The sequence below is a fragment of the Centruroides vittatus genome, unplaced genomic scaffold (assembly GCF_030686945.1).
Source record: "Centruroides vittatus isolate TY-2023 unplaced genomic scaffold, ASM3068694v2 contig_1159, whole genome shotgun sequence".
NCBI classification, from domain to species: Eukaryota; Metazoa; Arthropoda; class Arachnida; order Scorpiones; family Buthidae; genus Centruroides; species Centruroides vittatus.
Window position 1 is genome coordinate 2412888 of NW_027120745.1, and position 25496 is coordinate 2438383.

At 29.2% G+C, this 25496-nt stretch overlaps 1 protein-coding gene across 1 annotated transcript; it reads left to right on the forward strand.

Moving 5' to 3' along the window:
* On the forward strand, positions 1-24159 carry LOC136980748 (RNA polymerase II-associated protein 3-like). Its single transcript, XM_067276944.1, has 10 exons — positions 1-190; positions 3599-3739; positions 4110-4232; positions 5825-5952; positions 9878-10070; positions 12768-12938; positions 19857-20114; positions 22162-22259; positions 22364-22455; positions 23943-24159. Exons 1-10 carry the CDS (start codon positions 41-43, stop codon positions 24029-24031), a joined length of 1443 nt encoding a protein of 480 aa, XP_067133045.1. The 5' UTR covers positions 1-40; the 3' UTR covers positions 24032-24159.
* Positions 24160-25496: the final 1337 nt, after the last annotated feature.

Here is a 25496-nt window from a genome sequence, read left to right on the forward strand (position 1 = left end):
TAGTCGAGATTATTAGCAGTTTAGTGTTTGTCGTGACGAAATGGAGGAGGATAAGTTTATTCGCGTGCAGCACCAAGCGAAAGAAAATAGCGAAGAGTTAAAAGATTTTCTCAGGGATTTAAAAAATTGGGAAACGGATGCAAAGAAGAAAGATCGGGAACTCAATATCCAGAAATTATCCGATGAAAATGTAATGTTTGACTCTATTCTTTATATTGTTTACGCTTTACACATGCTTTCTTCACAGATTATTTTAATATATTATCTCCTACGAGTATGATCTACGGCTGTGATAAGGCCCCAACCGTCTTGAATTGAGACTTTTATATTACGTAATTAAAAATCTATGTATAAAATAAAAAGAAAAGCTTAGATTCAAGTATTGCTAGTGATTTTACTTCATCAGTTAGTATACAAAGAGTGATAGATAAAAAAGAATGTCGTAATAACACGTGGTTTATATAACACATCAAAATTTGATTTACTTATTAATTAATATTAAGAATGTTAAATACTACAAAATTTTATTTTTGAATTTTATAATTTATATAAAATTATTCGAGTCTTGGTAATTTTCTAATATGTGGTATAAATGAAGGGTTAATGTTACCTTAGGTGCCAAGATGGCGGCTCGTCTCTGATTCCAGCAAGGAAACAGTGGGACGAACGTTCTAACCTAACCTAACCTAACCTATTCTAATAATTTGGTTGATTGGCCTTTTTGTGCTCTCAGAGCGGTAAAGGACCTAAAACCACAAAAAAAAAAAAAATAATAATAATTTGGTTGCAGATAATTATGGTAATTTATTAGAATTGATTAGGTTAGGTTAGAATGTGCGTCCCACTGTTTTCTTGCTGGAATCAGAGACGAGCCGCCATCTTGGCACCTAAGGTAACATTAACCAAATGGAGTACGGTAGAACCCTGATTATTCGAGGCCAACCCGAAGTGAATATACTACTATTCTTATGCGGTGGGTGATCGGTGACGAACGGTTCGGATAGCAAACGCTTTTGAGAAAGATTTTTATGTTCGGACGACGAATGTTTCGTGGAACAAACATAAAAAGAAACGACGGAAAATGACAAATACCGATTGATTTTCCCTTGTCTTCGCGTAACGATTTGAAACCTTTTGGAGCGCGGGAGACGTCGACATCGATGCTCGACTCTGTATCGATTGAGTGGTATTCCTTCGAATTTTGAAACGCTCCCTTGTAATTCCGGCCTTTTGTTTATCTTTCTGACGAATAATTTTTTATGGTCTTCGCTAGACTGTCGAGTCGATACTTAAGTTTTGCGTCGGTTTTAAATTTTGAATGGCGAGAGTTTAACTGTCGTGTCAGATATATATTTGTTAATGTTTTAATACCAGATTTCGAATTTCGTCCGGGCCTCGAATTTACGTAATGTTTTTGTGTGCTAGTCGATTTTTGTTCTCTGAATTTTTGTAAGTGCGTTTCTGGACTTTTTATTTAAGAAAGAAACTGATAATATTATGGAGCCTAAAAATAGTGGTGTGTCAAGAACTGTGCTCACTGTAGAAACCAGGCAAGGCAAGAGATAAATAGCCAAGGTAGAGAATGGACAGAAGATGTCTGATGTTGCTAGGCAGTATGGCTCGAATAGGTTTACAGTAGGCACAATCTTAGCTAAGAAAGATATATCAAAAAAACTCAAGCAGCTAAAGGAGTAATAAAGAGCATTGAAGAGCTCATAATAGAACCTGAAACTGATGTGACAACAGAACTTCATAACTCTTAAATGAAGAACGCCAAGAAACTCGGCAAGATGAGTTTTCTTCTGAAATAGAGGAAGGCTAAAGAGGACAAATGCTGATATCTGCTCTTAAGGATCTTTTGAAGAAGTGGGAGAATGTTAGAACAATGGTCATCCAAATGGCATCCATACCAGAATAAGGTTAATAAGCTTGGGGATCTCTACAATGACATTGGTATTGATTACTTCCAAAGTATCCTAAAGAAGAGATAAAAGCAATCGACATTGGACAGATTTTTTAACAACCACAAACGGAAAAACATGACTAATAAAAATGCAAGACTTTGTATATATGTATTTTTATTATTACATATAAATAAATGTAGTAAGACAGTATATATTTTTTTATTTTTTGGGGTCTCCAGAACGAATTAATCAAATTCCCATAAAAGCCTACGGTAAATTGATAATTGGTTAACAAACAAAGTCTTGGAACGGATTATGTTCGTTAACCAATTACCCACTGTACTATATAAAAGCTTGGCCATGAGTTCAATAAACTGAGTGCGTAAATGCTGGAGTACTTTTAACTGTGACTATGCCAAGTGAGTGGCCAATGTGGCTAAAGTAAATTTTTTTTAAAAACTCTCCTTCCTGTGAGCATTAATAGGATGTTTCTTTTGTGCTCAAAGCAGGTTTCATTGGGTCTACAATTTATGGGTCTGTACCAAATAGGTGAAGCTTTGGTCGAGGTGGCAGCCTACCACTCTATGGGATCCGGGATCGAATGCGGATGGGTAGAAAAAGCTCTGGGAATTTTTTGAGTTGAGATTTGTTGGATGTGTCTGGCCTCATCTCTCACTCAGCTGCCCTGTCATGGGCCTTGCTTTGTTATTGTAAACAAAAAAAGTTCATTTGAACTTTGATTTTAATTGTAAATACAAAAATTTATTTAATGAAATTTAACAGTTTATTACAATTCTACAAGATCAAATGATTAATACTGTATGCTCAGAAACACAAGCTCATCCTTCTAATTAATTGTACTGTTATGTTTTCTAATAAATAATAATTATTAAGGTTCTATATTCTTTGGAGTTTTTTTAAATAATAAAGTAAATTTAATGTCTGCTAGAGCTACACGCAGGTATCTTCTTTTAGAAGGGCGTCGCAAAAAAATTACAGCCTGTAAAGGGAGTCGCAGTATAAAAAAGATTGGAAATCCCTGAACTACAGTATAATACAATAGATTTTTATTTTTAAAGCTGTTGTATGTGTTACCTGTATAATAAACAATGTAAAAAATTTCAACAAACAATAAAAATGTTCGTATCATGACAAAAAAGTTCGAGAGTTGACAAAATCTCTTCTTACCACGGATCTTTCTCTACGGGCTACTGTTGGAGCTCGAAACTTTATCGTCTCCCTAGAATCAATCTTTGTCGGAACTGTCCCGATCAATTTACTTAATTATTTGCAAATATAACATCAATTGCAAAACTTTTTTTGTGGTGATGCGAATATTTTTATTGCTTATTGAAATTTTTTTAAGAAATTAAATTCATTGAGGCAATTTTTAGAAATATTTATGTACATAGAGAAGCATTAGTAAGGAGATTGTTGTATCTTAAAATTTCAAGACGAAATGCATTTTTAAATCATAAATAAACAATATAAATTTCAATACAATTAGCTAAAATTAAGTTTTTGTATGACTTTATAATAAAGAAAAGACTGTTTTTTATTTGAAATAATTATTATTGTGATCCGATGATGAGTAAGTAACTGAATATTTGGTATATTTAAAAATTTTTAAATATTTTATGTAAAGTTATCGAACACAAACAGAATCACGAAGTTTTTAAATGCATTTATTGTAGAAATTACCACCGATTAGAAATCAAGTTTCGAAACGTAGAAAAAACAAAAAGAAAGCCGTAACAGAAAATAATAATGGAAGCGTGGCAAAGAATAAAAGAATTTCAAGTTTTGATTATTCTTCATGGGATAAGTTTGATGTAGTAAGGAAATATTTATTTTATAATTAATTTTAATGCCGATTGTAACATCTTTGGTTTTGCACGAGAACCTCAATAGAATACATGCATAACAAAAGAGATTAAAATCAGCCTTAATTTAAAATTACTGTTATTTTTTAATTTGACTTTTAGTAAATTTACATTGTGCAATACTTAAATTTAAGTAAAACAGACTTTTGAAATGCACGATTTAATTTTTTTTTACTTTAAACTTATTAACAGTTTTTAATATTCAAACTTTCAAATTGTTTTTTTAATACCTTTTTTTTTACATGGAAAAAGTTCTTACAAAATAAATTCAATCTTAAAAATTTTTAATTATTCATTCATTTTCAATTTGTAATTTTTTGAGGATGAAGCATTAAAGCAAATTGACGATGATAAAAATTCAAGTACTAGCGAAGATGCCGATAATAGCGACGATGAATTAGAAACAGAACGGAGGAAACAAAAAGCGCTTTTAGAAAAGGATAAGGTAATTATCCAACATTTTGTAATTATTAATCTGTTTTTAATTAAAAAATTTTAGAATTCTTAATAAATGTTTGATTTTAATATTTATTTTTAACATTATTACTATTACGACAATTCTATAATGTGATGGAAGAATGACTATAGCAGTTTTTCTCAGAGTTTTATTATTAATATAAACTTTCATTGTGAGTGTGTTATAGTTTTTGAATCCCTTTGTAAAATAAGCATGATTTTTAATATAAATTTCCACTTCTGGATATTTTTATTAAAGTGGTAATAAAAATGTAATACTAGGAAGAAAAATCTTAGTCTGCTTATTTCTATATTCATAGTGAAATTGAATCATAAAGCATGCTTCAGCTAAATTTTGATATGACAGAACCTGTGAAATACGTTTTAAGCATCGTGATCAAATTTGTTGTTTGGAATTATTCATTAAAAAATTATTGAAAAATGATTCTAGTTATACAAATATACATCAACGAAACCCGATAATATAAGTAAATATACTCGCAACGGGTTAAATTTGGTACAACAGCTAGGTCGTTGTGAGTGTATTTACTTATATCATCGGGTTTTGTTGATGTATATTTGTATATCTTTGCCTTGCTGGGGTTGTGATGGCCGATTGAGCTGCCTGTGTGGATGTTGCAGGCTGTGGGCGCGGATGCGTCCCCAGTCGGCACCATAATAGCCATCGATGGTTATGTCTTTGGCTTATATATACCGGAAGAGGAGATCGGAACGGAGGTCCAGATAGCATAACTGGCAACGCGTCCGCACGGTAAGCGGGAGTTGCAGGTTCGAGTCCCGCTTTGGGTCGATTCTTTTCTTCCAGTTTATTCTAAATTAAAATATAATTACTAGTTTTAACAAGAGATGGCACCTAATGCCTAGCTCTTGTACCAAATTTAACTCGTTCATTTATGGCTGTTGTGAATGTATTTATGATTCTAGTTTCTAAGTGACAGCTTAACATGTTACTTTTGCTTTCCAAACTCCAAATTGATAAGGCTACCAGCACCTGAATTAATTAGTGGCAATTAATTGTTGCAATAAATAATTTGAAGTAATGGAAAAAAAATTTTTAATTGGTAAAATGGTTGGTGATTTTTTAAAATTTTCCATAGCAACTTAACTTTTTTGTTTTATATTCTACATTCACTTTATTACACTTTATGAAAATAAATCAGAAAGTTATTGAAATAGATTTGATATTACAGACTGATGATCTGTAAAAGTTTATCATCTGTTAATTTTCAATAGGATTAGGAATTAAATTAAAGACTAATTCTCATTAGAATAGCAAGATACAACTTTGCATATAGCAGCAACATATTCCTAGTTATTTCTGTATTATCATTTAATACAAGCATTCTTAAATGAGAATTCTTGTATTAAAAATTATGAAATCATATTATAGTTGAATATTGTATTGTTATGCTAAGTTGTTCTGCTTTTATGAGAATTGTCATTCATGCTTTCTCTTTTTCTAATATGCTTTTATATATGTAATAGATATATAGAAACATATAGTTATAAAAATTAAATTTATCATAAAATAAATATGCTTATAAATCAATATTTTTACAGGGAAATGAATATTTTAAACAAGGGAAATATGATGAAGCAATATCTTGTTATTCAATAGGAATTGAAAATGATCCCACTAATGCTATCTTGCCTGCAAATCGGGCAATGGCACTTTTAAAGAAAAACCAGTGAGTTTGTTTTATGGTTATTTATTAGTAAGCCAATTGTATTTTAATATTTATGTTTATATATATCAAGCATATATATCAGGCTGTGAATATGAAATTTAGACATTTTGAAAGACTTCATTGACAATTAACAATGATTACAGTTTAGCCTTGTAAGTAATCACCATCAATATCAATCACATCTTGCTTGAATTATTTGCTGCAAACTTTCAATCCCATGAACATAAAATTACTGGGATTTTTCTTTGACGAAAGTCTTGAGCATCAGTCTTACATTGGTATCGTAATTGAACTGTGTATTGACAATATGGTTTTGCAGGGTGTGAAGTAGGTGGTAGTCAGTTGGCACCAAGTCTGGGCTGTAAGGTGGATGAGGCAGAACCTCCCAGCTCACACTAGTCAGCTTCTCTAAGGCCATCTTTGCTCTATGTGCTGGTGTGTTGTTTTGGTGTTATCAAACTTTGTCAATTTTCAGATGAAGTTTTTCGATCTTGGTGTTCAAATGATAAGTTCTTTCATGACAGTGATGTTGGTTGGAAGCAGCTCCATCATGATGCCAAATGAAAATCATTGACTTCTTTAGTGTTATTGGCCCTTTGGTATTTGTAACATCTGGTTGATTTTTGTTTACCCATGAATGCTTTAATAAACACTTTGCAAATGAGAGTGTGAGCCTTCATTGAATTCTGCTCACTTTTGAAGTAATAGAACAACAGCATGTAAATGTGTTCTTTCAAAAGTTTCATATTGTCAGATATTGCTAATGCATCTATTTCTAATGATTGTGACGAAATTCCCTTGGTTACTGTACTTATATACCCACAAAAAACAGAACAGCATTCTTCAACATTTTTACACCTGTGGACCAGCAAAAATAGGAATAATATTTTGCGGACCAGCAAAAGACAAAAAGATAAATTTTCTTAGACTTAAACTGCTTAGATGCGGGTGATGTGTGCAACCATCACCCGCATCTGGCCATAGCAAGACACCGGTTACTGTGTATTACAATGGTGTTGCTTTCCTTTGCATGTCAATCACACGCTCTCAAGTCGTGCGCGTGCAGTAAAATAAGAATACCTCAACACCTACTAAGTGTAACATTGGATGTAAAGGGGGGATTATTATGAGACCGATGCTCATTTGATAACTGTCATGCATAAATGTAATTATTTTATAAATTCTTTTATTATTATTATTGTTATATAGTAATTATAGTACTATCTAATAATTTTAATAAAATTTTGATTTATAATAAACTTTATTTAAACAATTACAATAATAAAAAATAAATAAAAACCATTTATATTATTATGATTTATAAATCATAATTATAATTATGATAATTTTTCTTAGATCAGCAGGAAATTTCCAAAGGTTGAAGAACACTGTTTTAAAACAAATTTTCCAGTCATTTTGACTTTTTCTATAAATATCTAAATTCTTTACAATCTAGTATATGTATGTTGTTATATATATGCTTTTGTAAACTTGAACAGCCTTTAGCTATATGTGGGGGTTTACTGTCTCTCACCACTTGGCTACTCCATTGTGGGCCTAGCCAAGCCCATAATGAGCTTACTAAAAAGGCCTTAGTGCCCAGAGGGTGAAAAGAGTTTTTTTTAGCACATTATACATAGAATACATATGCAAGCGAAAAAATTTTACATTATTGTAAATTTAAAAAATTAAATTATAAACATTTATGATGTATTAGTAATAAATGACTAAAATGCAATAGTTTTATTATTTGCAGACTAATCAAAATAATATATTGCTCTCTTGTAACAAGGATAATATTTTGGATAATAATACTATAGTTTATACTGTAACATTATTGTTGAGTATATGTTCTGTTCCATTTTTACTGGAAGATGAGCTAGAAAAAATGCTTGTAACAGTTATTAATGCTTATTTTTGTATTTGTGTATACTATTAAATTAACATTTGTGACAACTATTTGCAATTTTGTTATATTTACGAAATTGGTGTAGGTTATCTGTTTATTAAAAAATTTATCACTTAAATTGGTTAAAAATACAAATATAAAATTTGTATTCATTTTTAATCTTTTGAATAAATTTAATTTGTCAGGATTAATACAATACCAGTAGATAATTACAACTTACTTGAGCCTGTGACCGGTGTGAAAATACTCAATTCAAATTAACAAACGTTTTCCGGACGCCTTCCGTGTCCTTCTTCAGGTTAAAACTGCTGGATTCTATTTTTTTAAAAACGCCGTTCTGAACTTTTAATAACGAATTCGAACGATATTAAAAGTTTGGAATGGCGTTTTTAAAAAAATAGAATCCAGCGGTTTTAACCTGAAGAAGGACACGGAAGGCGTCTGGAAAACGTTTGTTAATTTGAATTGAGTATTTTCACACCGGTCACAGGCTCAAGTAAGTTGTAATTATCTAATATACACCCCGGTGTGTATGAGGAAGATATGTAGATTAATACAGTATTGGCTACCTGAAAGTAAGCATTTGATACAGATAACAGTATGGATTTTTAAAGAATTCATTTCAGCAGAATTATAAGGCAGATTTTTACAAAACAGCTGAAGATTAGGTTTTATTTTTCTTTTACAACTCTTGAGTTTTTAAAGTACAACTTATCCTATTTAAAAATTCTATTTAAGAATGTAATTTTAACAGATAATAAATTAGATCATGAAAATGTTAAATTTATTACATATTATCAGTGTAGTAAATAATAATAATAATACAAATTTAATAAAAACAACAGCAATTTCTTAAAATAAAAATTTGCTTTATTGAAGTTTACTTACATTTACAAATAGTTTCTCTTGTACTTTTACATAATCATTGTCAGGAGATACCCACATCCTTACTGACAATGGACTTGACAATGGACTTGATTGGCTGAATGTACTGGAGAAACTATTATTCAATGCAAATGAGCTTCATAACCAAACAATCGCCTTAAATAATCAGGCTATGACTCCACTAATTTAATGATTATTACTAAGTAATTTGCTACTAGAAGTAGATGTTAGGCATGATTAACAGCGTAAGGTTATATCTAAATTTAAATACATCTGGAAGCGAAGGTTTGCTTGAGGTCTGGGTGGTGCAACTGGCGAGCACGACACAAGCACACCACACCACACCACAAGCGGAGATTGCAGGTTCAAGCACCACCTCGGGTCAGTTTTCTTCCAGATGGTTCTAAATTATTTAATAAATTATTAAAATTATAATTATTAATTTAGTAAAGAGATGGTGTCTAATGTCTACCTCTAGTAGCAAATTAATTAGTATTAATCGTTAAAGTAGCAGAGTTATAGCCCGATTATTTAAGATGATTGTTTGGTTATGTTTCTATATACATATCGGGCTTCACGATGTTTGATATATTTATAAATGAGCTTTAGTAAAGCAGATTATTATTATTATTATTAATATAAATTTAATGTCTAAAAGGTTATGATTTCTTTAGATTAGTTTAAAGGATGGTTTTTGAAATGAAGTTTTTGTTATTTAGTAATATTGGTCTAGATATAATTTTTGAGTTTGCTTTCCAATTAGAATGCTGTCTTTTAATAGAACTATATAAGTATTTCACAACTATCTAAATTTGAGCAAAATACTTTTAACTATACATATTTTTGTATCTACTATTGAAATTATTCATAAAAACATTAAAATGAAAAATAATAAATCATATTACATAAAAAAAAGTGTATTGATAATTGGCTAATTATTACAGTTTATAATTAACAAAACTATAGTCACTGTACTTTTGTACTAATAAAAAACGTTAGTGAATTAACGTAGAATAATTATGAATTATTGTAAAAATGTAAAAAATCAAATATATAATAGTTTGAGTTGTCATATATTTATTTATTAAAAAGTATTAAGGATTTTAAAACATAAAAATTAATTTTTAACAGATTAGCAGCTGCTGAAGTCGATTGTGATTTAGCACTTTCTATTGATTCGACATACGTTAAAGCATATCTACGAAGAGGCTGTGCTAGATTTGGACTTAAGAAATTTGAATTAGCTAAAGAAGATTTTGAAAAAGTTTTAGAATTAGATCCAGATAATAAACAAGCAAAAAATGAATTATTAAGGATTGAAAAGGTTTGTTAATAATCAGTCTATATTTTAAAAACTTATGATTTTGAAATGATACAAGTAATAGCAATAAAACACACTTAATTGATAACGAAACAATATTACTTTTTAATAACTATTTTCTTTTTGGTTTTAGTATTAATCTATTATAGTAAAATGTCAGTATAATGGAACTGTGGAAACCATTGAAATATTCTTGTTATAGCGAGTTTCATTACATTGAAATAATCAAAAATGCAAGGGTAAAAAAATGCTTGCATTTTGAAGTAAAAAAAGTTTTTAAAAATGCAATTTATTGATTACTATTTATTATAGAACCAAATTTCACATTTTCAGAATATAAGTTGTATTAAATACAGAATAAAAATTTATTCTGTAATAAAAAATTAAGTTATCAAAAATATCGTGAGTGAGCAAATGTCTAAAATAGCAAAACAGGAGTACTGATTAGTTGGAATCCTGCATTTCTAATTGTTATGTTATTGCTGCTTGAAGTCATTATTTTCTGCTAAAAGAAGTCTGTAAGTTTTGTTTAATCAAAGTTTTTTTCAACAAAATCCTGTACTTTATGCCACAGTACAGTATACCAGGGATGGCCAACTTTTGTGCACATAAGATCTACTTTTTATCATAAAAATGTGTTGCGATCGACTTGTTGTCATAGGCATAGTCTAAGTGAGGAGGGGGAAGTGTGAAATACATACTATGTTTATACACTGTTTCAGTATGAAGTGCACTCACTGCTTGTGAGTCGAGTCATAACTGCATGCACACAGTTGCGTTCGGTTACAAATATAATACATTAAGTCAAGACATCGCTAGCGATCGACCAAAATTGGCTTGGCGATTGACCGGTCGATCGCGATCGACTTGTTGGCCACCCCTGCAGTATACCATCTGGTGCACATTTTTATTTAATTCTTGTTTGCATGTCTTCTAATATTGTTTTTCTTCATTTTCTCTTGTAAACTTAAAATAAATAATGAGAGTAATAGCACCAAACAAAACTAACTAAGGATTAAAATTAGTGTTGCTAGATTGTTTGACATAATATTCATCATTTTACAAAAATGAATGCGTTATGCATTTATAGATTTCATTATAATTGTATTTATTAAATTGAAACATTTTTGCATTGAGCTGAATAGGAAATTAACAACATATCTTGAATAGGAAATTGGCAGGAGATTTAAGATAAATTTGTAATACTGAAAATTTCATTAAATGTTATATCAAAATTTTACTGTATTCTGCAATTAATTAAAGATTTCATAAGCATAAAGTAAAATATTAACACAATTATACATATGAGATGAAGGCTTTTAAAGTACTTTACAGACCCTATGTTTGCCAGTTTAGCCAGAATCCGCACAAATTGACAGGCAAACTTTGAATGGCTCTTATATGAACTCTAACGATATTTTTTTTATTTTCACCTTACGGAAATGGGCATTGAACTCTTAAACTATAAAATTTAATTTATATATACCATCAAATAGAGGGGAATTGATAATTCAATTTCGATTTTTTTTTTAACTTTTAGTTATATTCATAGTAAGTATCAAATGTGATTATGTTCATAAAAAGTCTGTTTTTTTACTACTAAGTGGGCAAGTAACATATTTGAAATAAAGACTAAGAAAGAATTAAGCAAACAAGGTGATGATTCTCAATCTTATACTAGCTTTGGGCAACTTTACTAGTTTTATGCTACTTGCAGACAATTATCAAACACAATTGTATATGTTATCATTCTAGCCTCTGTTGTTTTTAATATATAACTTAGCTATTTGATAGTTGACTGCATTAGTGATCCCTTTTTTACCAAAATGGCAGTTAGTGCACATAGTTACTTTGATATGCTAGAGCAATACCTGATGACACAATTGGCAGACAGTTTAAATTACAATCAGTTGCTAACAAGATGACTCACTACCACATTGGGCTTTGATTGTGAGAAGATTTATGGACCTAACATTTCCAGAACATTGGATCGGCAGAGGTAGATCAATTCTGTGGTCTTCTAGGTCTCTCAACATTATATCCCTGGACTTTTTTGTAGGGGTAGGTCAAAGACCAAGAGGATATTGAAGACCAGAATAACTAATGTTATTGTCACTGTAGACTGGTGCATGCTATATCAAGTATGGACAGAATTGGAATATTGATTGGCTGACGTATGTGTTACTATATTTTGAAGCAGACTGAATATGCCCAACGCATAAAAGCTTTTATAACATCTTTGAAGCAATTTGTGCATAAATAATAGTGGTAAAAGATTAATAGCTGCACAATATTTCAAAAGCTTTTATGATATCTTTGAAGTTTTGTTATATATCATTATCATTTTATTTGTAAATGCAGTGAGTGAGAAATGAATGATTCATCAACAATAATTGGTTTCTGTTGCATGATAATGCATTGGCGGTGCATAACTTGTATACATGTTAATTTTTGAGTTAATGCATCAAATAAATATTGGTATTTTCCTGAATATAAATACAAATGTATATTCTTTCACTTGTAAAGTAGTAAATTATCTTTATGTACATCTTGTATATTATTTTTTTTTATATTTCAATAATAGAGCAAAAGACATTTTTATTTTTATACAAATTTATATGATCATTGATTATTAAAATTAAAACATCTATTTGATTTTTTATGCATTAAAATTTGATATATAATAATTATTTTTAATAGGAAATTAAAAAAAATAATCAAAAAGATCAAGAAATGAAGAAAACTAACCAAAAAGAAATTAATCAAGCAATTTGGCCTAGTGGTGGTGATGAAAAATCTAATACAGAAACTAGTCAAGAAGACAAAAGTATTGTCAAACCTATATATAAACCACCTCATTTACGTTCCAAGGTAAGATGAAACTTCTTTCAATTATAATTTTTTGTTATTTGCTTACTGCTGATTTTGTGAAAAGACATTTTTAGATTTATTTGATTTTTAATTAATTTTTATTCTATAAAATTTGTAGTTAAACTGACAAAAACCTGTGTAATTTTAAACCTATTTTGTTTATATATATTTTTGTATAGTAATAATGTATGAAATAATTTATTATTATTTTTAAGTAATAGATTTACAGCTAATACAGTCTAACATCTTTTTATATTGTAGTGTTTATGAAACCGTGCCGGTGCTTATTCTGCAACTTGAACACAAACTATATGGTGTATTTTCTCGGACACATGGCAAATTTCATCACTAAGTTTTCTTCAGTTGATACGTGTATTAAGTTTTGTACACGTTTCGGGCTGTTGACGCCCCTCTTCAGCCAACTTTAATTCACAGATTTTGCAAACATAAAATTGTTTTAAAACCTCTCTGTACATTAATTAATTTTTATCATCTAGTCGATCTTTTCTCATCGAGGCCAGAGATTCTGTTGTACAAACGAATTCTTATTGGTTTTGTTGCGTATGACTCTATTCATTTACATAGTGATGTGGTAGATGGGCCACCTCGTGGCAATCTTCTGTTTATAGGCATTAATTTTTATTTTATTATTTTACATAAAAATAATAATTTACTTTTTAGTTTATATAGAAATAATTTACTTAGTTCCAATTTATAATATGCTGAGCCAATTTTCGTTTATTTTTATACTAAAGTTTTTATTTATACATTCCTTGCTTTTTATAATTTCAATGCTTTCTTTAAACTTTCTTTTATATGTTTCTTTTTCTTTATGAAGGATTTCTACATTATCTTTATCTATTTTGCAACCGTTTAGAGTACAATGGTCATGAAAAACGGAATTTATTCTATGATATTTTAAGTCGGCTATATGTTCTTTTAATCTGACTCCCAGTTTTCTTTTTGTTTCTCCTATATAGTGCTTATTATTATTACAAGTACAAGGGATCTTATATACTACGTTTTTAGCTTCAGTTATTGCTTGTTGGTTTTTCAATGGGTTGAGGTGTTTTAATCTGTTAGACAGTTTTTGGTATGACGGTGCAAGTTTAAAGTCTAGTTTTTTGATTTTTTTGTTAATTTCTTCGTATAGGCCTTTGATATATGGGAAAGCAGTATACTTCGTATTATTTGCTTGTTCATTGTTATGTGGTATTTTTGGAGTATTTAATTTAATTTCCCATTTATTTAATAGTCGTTGCGGGTAGCCCGCTAAAAGAAATTTCTTTTTTAATTCAGCTATGTCCTTATGTATATATAACTTTTGACTTGTTCTATGTTTAATCTTAGAGTATTCCATTTTAAATATATTATATTTGATATGCAGTGGTATATTAGATTGATATCTGATTGTTATGTTTCCCGAACTTGGCTTCTTGAATGTTCGAAATTCTAAACTCTGTTTTAATCTTTTTATTGTGATATCCAAATAGTTAATTTCTTGACTGGTTTCTTCTTCTACTTCTACTTTGAATTTTATTGCTTCGTGTATGTTATTGATTTGTTTTTTAATTCCTTCTATTGCGATTTCTGCTTTATTATATATTAATAGAATATCATCAACGTATCTTTTATAGATATTTTACACAACTTAGCAGCATAAGAGGTGTAAAATTCTATAAAAGATACGTTGATGATATTCTATTAATATATAATAAAGCAGAAATCGCAATAGAAGGAATTAAAAAACAAATCAATAACATACACGAAGCAATAAAATTCAAAGTAGAAGTAGAAGAAGAAACCAGTCAAGAAATTAACTATTTGGATATCACAATAAAAAGATTAAAACAGAGTTTAGAATTTCGAACATTCAAGAAGCCAAGTTCGGGAAACATAACAATCAGATATCAATCTAATATACCACTGCATATCAAATATAATATATTTAAAATGGAATACTCTAAGATTAAACATAGAACAAGTCAAAAGTTATATATACATAAGGACATAGCTGAATTAAAAAAGAAATTTCTTTTAGCGGGCTACCCGCAACGACTATTAAATAAATGGGAAATTAAATTAAATACTCCAAAAATACCACATAACAATGAACAAGCAAATAATACGAAGTATACTGCTTTCCCATATATCAAAGGCCTATACGAAGAAATTAACAAAAAAATCAAAAAACTAGACTTTAAACTTGCACCGTCATACCAAAAACTGTCTAACAGATTAAAACACCTCAACCCATTGAAAAACCAACAAGCAATAACTGAAGCTAAAAACGTAGTATATAAGATCCCTTGTACTTGTAATAATAATAAGCACTATATAGGAGAAACAAAAAGAAAACTGGGAGTCAGATTAAAAGAACATATAGCCGACTTAAAATATCATAGAATAAATTCCGTTTTTCATGACCATTGTACTCTAAACGGTTGCAAAATAGATAAAGATAATGTAGAAATCCTTCATAAAGAAAAAGAAACATATAAAAGAAAGTTTAAAGAAAGCATTGAAATTATAAAAAGCAAGGAATGTATAAATAAAAACTTTAGCAGCGCCTATTTCGTTGTAGATAAAAGCCGAACCAACCCCAAGAAGGCATGATGGAGAATAGAAGACGTCCGTACTTTACCAGTTCCTGCTTCTTTACAAATGTTAATATTTTTAATTGGATATATGTTTGTGTTTTTAAAGGACTGTTTGGCGGCCAGTAGCCTAAAAGGAAAGGTCAGTCGCCAAAAGTGTAATGTTTGGAACTTAAAAATGGTGGTCCCATGTTCCGGAAAGGACTTTGTCTTCAGAAAATTAATTAAACATAATTATCGCCATCGGACGAAAATTAACGAATATAATTTTAAAATATCGTCGCCAGGGGGTAGCTTTCCTCATCTACATTTTACCAGCGCCTATTTCGTTGTAGATAAAAGCCGAACCAACCCCAAGAAGGCATGATGGAGAATAGAAGACGTCCGTACTTTACCAGTTCCTGCTTCTTTACAAATGTTAATATTTTTAATTGGATATATGTTTGTGTTTTTAAAGGACTGTTTGGCGGCCAGTAGCCTAAAAGGAAAGGTCAGTCGCCAAAAGTGTAATGTTTGGAACTTAAAAATGGTGGTCCCATGTTCCGGAAAGGACTTTGTCTTCAGAAAATTAATTAAACATAATTATCGCCATCGGACGAAAATTAACGAATATAATTTTAAAATATCGTCGCCAGGGGGTAGCTTTCCTCATCTACATTTTACCAGCGCCTATTTCGTTGTAGATAAAAGCCGAACCAACCCCAAGAAGGCATGATGGAGAATAGAAGACGTCCGTACTTTACCAGTTCCTGCTTCTTTACAAATGTTAATATTTTTAATTGGATATATGTTTGTGTTTTTAAAGGACTGTTTGGCGGCCAGTAGCCTAAAAGGAAAGGTCAGTCGCCAAAAGTGTAATGTTTGGAACTTAAAAATGGTGGTCCCATGTTCCGGAAAGGACTTTGTCTTCAGAAAATTAATTAAACATAATTATCGCCATCGGACGAAAATTAACGAATATAATTTTAAAATATCGTCGCCAGGGGGTAGCTTTCCTCATCTACATTTTACCAGCGCCTATTTCGTTGTAGATAAAAGCCGAACCAACCCCAAGAAGGCATGATGGAGAATAGAAGACGTCCGTACTTTACCAGTTCCTGCTTCTTTACAAATGTTAATATTTTTAATTGGATATATGTTTGTGTTTTTAAAGGACTGTTTGGCGGCCAGTAGCCTAAAAGGAAAGGTCAGTCGCCAAAAGTGTAATGTTTGGAACTTAAAAATGGTGGTCCCATGTTCCGGAAAGGACTTTGTCTTCAGAAAATTAATTAAACATAATTATCGCCATCGGACGAAAATTAACGAATATAACTTTAAAATATCGTCGCCAGGGGGTAGCTTTCCTCATCTACATTTTACCAGCGCCTATTTCGTTGTAGATAAAAGCCGAACCAACCCCAAGAAGGCATGATGGAGAATAGAAGACGTCCGTACTTTACCAGTTCCTGCTTCTTTACAAATGTTAATATTTTTAATTGGATATATGTTTGTGTTTTTAAAGGACTGTTTGGCGGCCAGTAGCCTAAAAGGAAAGGTCAGTCGCCAAAAGTGTAATGTTTGGAACTTAAAAATGGTGGTCCCATGTTCCGGAAAGGACTTTGTCTTCAGAAAATTAATTAAACATAATTATCGCCATCGGACGAAAATTAACGAATATAACTTTAAAATATCGTCGCCAGGGGGTAGCTTTCCTCATCTACATTTTACCAGCGCCTATTTCGTTGTAGATAAAAGCCGAACCAACCCCAAGAAGGCATGATGGAGAATAGAAGACGTCCGTACTTTACCAGTTCCTGCTTCTTTACAAATGTTAATATTTTTAATTGGATATATGTTTGTGTTTTTAAAGGACTGTTTGGCGGCCAGTAGCCTAAAAGGAAAGGTCAGTCGCCAAAAGTGTAATGTTTGGAACTTAAAAATGGTGGTCCCATGTTCCGGAAAGGACTTTGTCTTCAGAAAATTAATTAAAAACTTTAGTATAAAAATAAACGAAAATTGGCTCAGCATATTATAAATTGGAACTAAGTAAATTATTTCTATATAAACTAAAAAGTAAATTATTATTTTTATGTAAAATAATAAAATAAAAATTAATGCCTATAAACAGAAGATTGCCACGAGGTGGCCCATCTACCACATCACTATGTAAATGAATAGTCATACGCAACAAAACCAATAAGAATTCGTTTGTACAACAGAATCTCTGGCCTCGATGAGAAAAGATCGACTAGATGATAAAAATTAATTAATGTACAGAGAGGTTTTAAAACAATTTTATGTTTGCAAAATCTGTGAATTAAAGTTGGCTGAAGAGGGGCGTCAACAGCCCGAAACGTGTACAAAACTTAATACACGTATCAACTGAAGAAAACTTAGTGATGAAATTTGCCATGTGTCCGAGAAAATACACCATATAGTTTGTGTTCAAGTTGCAGATCTTTTTATATGTTTAGAACTGTTTTATCATAAGAATTTTCGCTGTAGTATAAGAGCTTAATGAATAGTAATATGTATATTTCTGTAAATATAAATAAAATTATTTCTATAAATGGGGAGTGATAAAAGATTAATAGCTGAAGAATATTTCAAAAGCTTTTATAATATCTTTGAAGTTTCGTTATATATCGTTATCATTTTATTTGTAAATGCAGTGAGTGAGAAATGAATTATTCATTAACAATAATTGGTTCTGTTGCATGATAATGCATCTGCTCATATTGTGTTATACAGTTTTGGCCTCCACACAAACCATGGTCATTCAACATCCATCCTATTTGCCTGATTTGATTCCTGCCGACTTTTCTTATTTTCTTGAATAAAATTTGCTTTAAAAAACAAACATTTCGATAACATGTCAAACATCCAGAAGGCATTGGCTGAGTGACTAAACATCATCCCAATTAAGGACTTCCAGTGCACCTTTGACAATCTCCACAGTCGATGTCAGTGGTGTTTAATGGTAGCAGGCAATTATTTTGAAAATGTGTAAATAGTTTTCTTTTTAAAAATAAATATTTTGTGTTTGTTTATAGTAACAATATCATTATTTAATTGGCATTTTGTATATACAGTCAAACCTGTTTTTATGCGCTCCTTTTATGTGCGATTTTTATTTGTGCGATTTTTTTAATGCGAATTTTTAATTTGTGCGGTATAGTTGGCGACTAGTCTCGTGCGATTCGTCATGTCTTACGTTGACTTATTATAGCTAAATAAACTTATTATAGCATAAATGCACTTATTATAGTAATATTATTGCATGAATATGCGAAAAATGAAATAATTTACTTTTTAAGTCAACAAAACACCACCTGGACAAAAATATGTAAAACAGACGATAGACCAGACGATGCAGTCAAGTGCTGACATCTGTTGTCAATAAATTCTATTTCGTACGGTTCTGAGTTATTTTCTATGTGAGACTTTTTTTATGCGGTCCCTGTTGACCGCATAAAAAAATTATTTTTTTAATTGTGTTGCGAAAACTATTATTTACAGCCATTCGTGAAGTTTCGTGAGATTTTTTTTAATGCGTTTTTTTAATGCGGTCCCTATCCCCCGCATAAAAACAGGTTTGACTATACTGTGATCTTAAAATGATAAGAAATATTAATAGAGATTTCCATATATTGTATAGTATTCTAGAGCTTTTTAAATTTTATATCTACAGAGTGGTTTATGTAAGTAGAAAATAACAAAACAAAAGAAAAAAAAAGGTGTAAAAGAGCATAAATCCAGAAAGTCGGTCCTGTAGTGAACTCTGTGAATAATCTGAGATGAAATTGTTCTATTGAAATATTCAGAATTAATCGCTCAATATTAAATTTCTATAGATTATGAAAAGAAACATTGCTAACCATCTGAAGATATTTTCTATTCTATTTTTCTTCTGGAAATTGTGATGCTTGAAGATCAGAACCTCTAAAAAAATCCATTGATTAATAGGATAAAGAGAAAGCCATAAACATCAATAAATGAAATTGAGCTGATGAATGTTGATAATTTAATAATTGTGTTATTATTTGAATAATAATACAGTAAACAAATAAAATAATGACTCTGTTTAGAATGAGCAAATAATAATTTTTAATTCTTACAAAAAAGTATCACAAAAATATGTTCTTAACATATTTATTTTGTAATATATTACTTTAAATCTTATTAAGTTCATAACAATAGTTTTTGTATTAAGATAAGAAAATTTCAGCAATTGATCAGAAAGAATTAAAAATTATTAATTCATTAGTTTTAATTTTTTTCTGATATTTATTCAATTTAAAAATATAGTTTTGCTACATAACGTTTGAATTTTCAATTTTAGAAACCACTGAAAAAGGTAGAAATTAAAGAAGTGTTAAGCGATAGCGATGAAAGTGTAGAAGAAAATTCAACTACATCTCCTAATTCATTAACAAATAATTCTACAACTAAAAATTCTAACACATCCATCCCTGAAACAACAAAGTACATTCGGAAAGAATTACCAGCAATTCCATCTAAACCACAAACAGCTTATCAATTCTATGCACATTGGCAAACACTTCGAAATTATCCAGACCTACAATATAAATATTTAAAGGTAAAAAACAGTTATATTTAAGTAATAGTTTATTTTAAAATTTCAATTATTATGCCATATATTTTATTAAAGTTATTTAGCATGGATATAGAACATAAGTAGCTAATCGTAAAATCATAATTTTCAGAAAGTTCAGCACATTCTGGTTGGTCCAATTTCAAATTGGACCAACCAGAATGTGCTGTTTTATGTATCATTTGAAATTTTACATATCCCTATGGTCCAAATAAATATGCTGAATATAATAGAAATACTCCATTATTGAAAAACTGCAAAATTTAGAGTTAGCTGCTTGTGGTTCTATACCTGTAATATGTGAGTTATACACTAGTTAAACTCAATAAAATATTTGCTTGTTAGATTACAAATAAATAAATTTATTTACATAAAATTTATTAATGTAAGACTTGTTCTGAATTACTAAATATACAGTTTTTGTGTAAATACCTTCACTGTTAATTTTTCATGTAGAAATGAATACCTGAGTAGACAATACTAAATCAGATATAAGTAGAGATATTTAGTCAAACATCTTTTTTGTTTCTTTCTCATCTACCCATTGGATTCTTTGCTTAGATGCCATTTTATTTGAAAGAAATGATTCCGGTTCTCCTGACCAAAAATTTAATTTACAATAATGTTTCTGTTAATAGCATAAAATGAAAACCTAATTGGAAATCAATGAAAGAACATCAATTCAAAAAGTTATTTTCGGAAGCATTTGTATTTTTTTTTAACTCTCTTAAGAGGGGCACTAAGAGGGCCTCTTTTAGCAAGTCCATTATGGGTTCAGCCAGGCCCACAGCATTGTGGGCCTGGTGGGTGGTGAGGAACAAGGCCCAACATATCTGGATGGACCAGCCTCTTGAAAAATTCCTGGGAATTTATCAACTATCTGGATTCAAACTCTGGTCCCCAGAGTGGTAGGCTGTTACCTTGACCGGTTAGCCATCCAACCATCAGCATTTTTATTCTGGATGAGGATAAATTCAATAGCCAGAATGGCAGAGAGGAGCACCACTACAGCAAGAACAAACTGGGCCTACATTTGCTTCTAATTATTTTAAATGAAATTAAGTAGTAAAACGGGTGCAATAGAGTTAGTCTACATTAAATAAATTTCGAAGTGATGTATATAATGTAAATGCAATTCATAAGCAACCTTAAGTAACTTAATGAATTAGAAATAATTTCACCTTAACATATTCTGTGTATATATTATCATCAAAAAACAACTTTCAATTTATTTTGCAATATTTAAATTTTTAAATATAGTTTTTCAGCACTTGACTTTTTTTTTATAGGTTCTAGGAATTAATAGAATTTGCAATTTTTATCAGAATTAAGGTCTTCAAATAAATTTTATCATTTAAGTCTTTCATTTGTTTATTAATAAATAAATTTTACAATAAATTTACAGTTTTAGTTGTATGCAATTCTGTATACTGTACTATAATCACATTTTACTTTTTAAAAAATAAAAATTTTCACATTTCTTTTCTTAAATAATAAAGACATTTAGCATTAAATCCTATAATAAATATTTTCAATAAAAATTTCATACATAATGCAATATTTATTTTATCGCTAAGAAATAACTACAGAATAATTCAAATTACGGAGTGATAATTTTCCTGTGAAGGTACATTAAAAAGATCAATTAATAAAAAGTATAATGAAATAATTAAGGCAGAGATTCTCATAGAAGGAAAAGTTAAGGCAACATTCAATGTTGATGACAGATTCAACCAATGATTTATTTTAATTGTTAAGGTCAGAGGCAATTGGTGGCAGCGGTCACTGACGTTCAATATTGCTTTAATTTTGCCACTTCTTAGAAACAATAATTACTAAAGTTAATGTGCGTTTGGTTTAGATCTTAATAGAAATTACAGTAAAATATTTTATTGCTTCTTATGAGTAAAATAAACATTTAATTTGTAAAATTTTTTTCTTAGAAGAATTTCATGTTCATTAAATGAAAATTAAATTAAACCTTTTATACATATTTATAATATATTAATTATAGTTTTCTTTTATTAAACAGAAATTATCTCCTGAACTCATTCCAAAGTTATTTCATCAGTCAATGGAAATGGATATATTTTCAAATGTAATTATGATTCTTAATGATCATCTTAATGAGTATGTATATTTTTATATTAAAAAAAATGCTTAAATTTATATTTACATGTGCAGAAGTTATAAACTATGTTAAAACGTAATATAAATTTGGTTTTAATTTTTAGGAATGAAGATTCATTTTTATATCTGAAAAATTTGACTCAAGTTGGAAGATTCAAAACTTTAGCCATGTTTTTATCTTCAAATGAGAAAAAAGGTATCTAATTCATATGAAAATGAATAATTAATTGTTTTATTAATAGAACAGAATATAATTGGAATACTTAGATGCTATTTATTGCAGTTATTTTAAATTTGAATTTTTTTTTAACAAAAACAAGAATTAGAAACTGCTCGAGTTCTCTCAAACCAAAAGTTTTTTATCACATTAGAAGGAGATTTTTAGGATGATTGACATACAGATTTATGTTAATCCTAATAACAACTAATTTCTGTTTGAATTACAGGTACTCCTCACTTTACGACCGAGTTCCGTTCCGACGACTACGTCGTTAAGCGAATTGGTCGATAAGCTTGCTCTTGGAATATAGGATCGTTGTAAAATTATACAAATTATGCAACAAACTTCAAATTTATTCATAAAAAGACTATTATAATTTGCTATTAGCCTATTATAGTACGTGCAAGCCTATTACAGTACGCTTAGTGCGCATGTCACCATTCGCCACTGACCGACACTTAAGCTGATAAAGGGGATTCCCCGAATTTCAGGTCGAAACTCGATTGGTCGTTAAGCAGATAGGTCGTAAAGTGAAAAGTACCTGTACTGTAATTTTTCCCCTTCACTTCTTATGTAGCTTCTTTCAATATAATTACCGAAAAAGTAATGTCTTTCAATTTGAAAAACATATTTTTTTTAATATTATTACTGTATATCTAAATATATATTATAATTATTAAAAATTGTTTTAAATATATTTTAATAACTTCTCAAAGAAAAATAAAACTGCATTAAGGAATTAAAACAATAACTACCTATGCATACAGAAATAATGCAGTACCACCTATGTATTATCCCTTTTAATTTATTAATTATTTTTATGAATCATAATAGATGATTTGTCATTTATTCAAATATAAACATATAATACATTTAATTTACAAACAATGAATTTTTAAACTTTGAATAAATATAAGTTAATGAATCTTTACATCTAATAGGTTTTAGCTATATTTTCTAAAGCTTAAAAATTTTTTACAGAAATTTTATTTTGTTAGTAGGAAAAACTGAAGTAAAAAAGTTCTTGGTGATAGAGAGATTAAAACAAACCATTTAAAAAAAAAATAGACAATATAAAGCCTCAAATTTAAGTCATGGTAGGATAATTTTGCAATCTAATACATGTATAGGCAAAAATAAGAATACAGAAATAAAATATAAAAATTTCTATAAAATGCAATGTATTGTTAACAGCCATAATTAATGAAAGATTACATATTCATGTGAAAGATTTGTACATGCAAGTACACATATCCAATGAAATAAAATAATGAGATACAATTCAACATTCTAAAAGTGTGATGAATTCATTCATTGATTATACTAACAACTTATCTTTGTTTATAAAGTTTTTTAAACCAGGTTCAAGTTTAATATGTTAATTTTATCTAAAGATTAGAACTGTGTTATTGTATTAATATCTGTATAAAATCATTAATAATAATTAATTTAATTATTTTCAGCAATATCCGAAATAATAGAATTTGCTATCTCATCAAGGAAATATACCGACGAAGAAATAAATTCAGTTAAGAATTCGTATGAAATATAAGAAGTATATAGTTTTTATTTGTATACAAGTATTTATTTCAATTGTTATTCATATCGTTTGTGTTAGTTAAAAATCTCTGTTTATAAAAAGCAATGTATAAAAAGTAATAAATTTTTATATAAACATTATATTTATTAAATAAGTAATCAATTTAGAACAAAAAGTAAAATACAGATGTTTACAAGAGAAAATTATATATATAAAATATTTTTGAATACAAAACAAATGTTGAAAATGAATTGATATATTGATAAATTTAATAATAATAACGATTTACTAACGTTTACGAACATCATCACGTCAATACAATTATTATTATTATTAACTTTGTTATTTCTTCTGCTATACATGTATAAATAATTAAATAAATTTTGCAATAAAGATAAGTAGAATACTATTCATCATTAATTAATAATTTAGAAATTTGTAGAGAAATAATAGCACGTAGAGTAGAACTTAAGTTTTCAATCTTCATAAACAAATATATTAGAATTGTGCTATTTTAATATTAAAAATCAGTTTTCTCCAGATATGAATAATTTAGCATTATAATGTAACATGTTTTATCATATATAATCATAACAAAAATAAATTAGCGGTTCGATTTAATATATAAGTTTAACTTAAAAGAAATATTTAATACATAATTACATATGTTTGTTCATGTTTTAATTGAATGGATAAATTCTTAAAAATATAAAATAATCATAAAAAATATAATCCCTTGTTTATTAACCATAATACATATTTGATTTACATTTGAACATGTTATATATTTAATGTACTTGGTATTTTTAATTTAAAATTTTTAAATTAAGAATTTCAAGCAAAATCTTTCAACCATTTTCTAATTCATATTTATATTCAATGGATGATTACTGTCTAATCATAAAATAATAAAAATATTCTGGATTTGTTATTGAAAAATAAATTAAAATAGAAACTTAAGTACAATAAATCATACTTTAAATTATTCACTTTGACTCCCCATTTTTACAACAGATGAATTTTCTGTTATAATTTTTAAAACATCATATTTTTGTTGGTCATTTATGTGTGATGATATATACTTCAAGTTAGGGTAAATAGAATCTTAATTTATGCTACTAAACTTGTAAGAAGTCTGTGTTTGAGTGATAATGGCTCAATAATAGTTCCCCAGAAACAAAATAGATCAGAAGTGAATGTTTACTAATTGTTGTTACTGCCTTTTGTGAAGATAAATTTCAAATAATTATACAAATTCAAAGATAATGTTAACTTATCACAACATACCTTTCTTGTTTCCGAGATAGTTTTATTGAAAACTAACGTTTTCGGCCTACCATAGGCCATCCTCGGGTTTAATGACAGAATTCCGACGGCCTATAGAGTAGGCCGAAAACGTTAGTGTTCAATAAAACTATCTCGGCAACAAGAAAGATACATTGTGATAAGCTAATTATTTGCTGAGCACATTCTGATT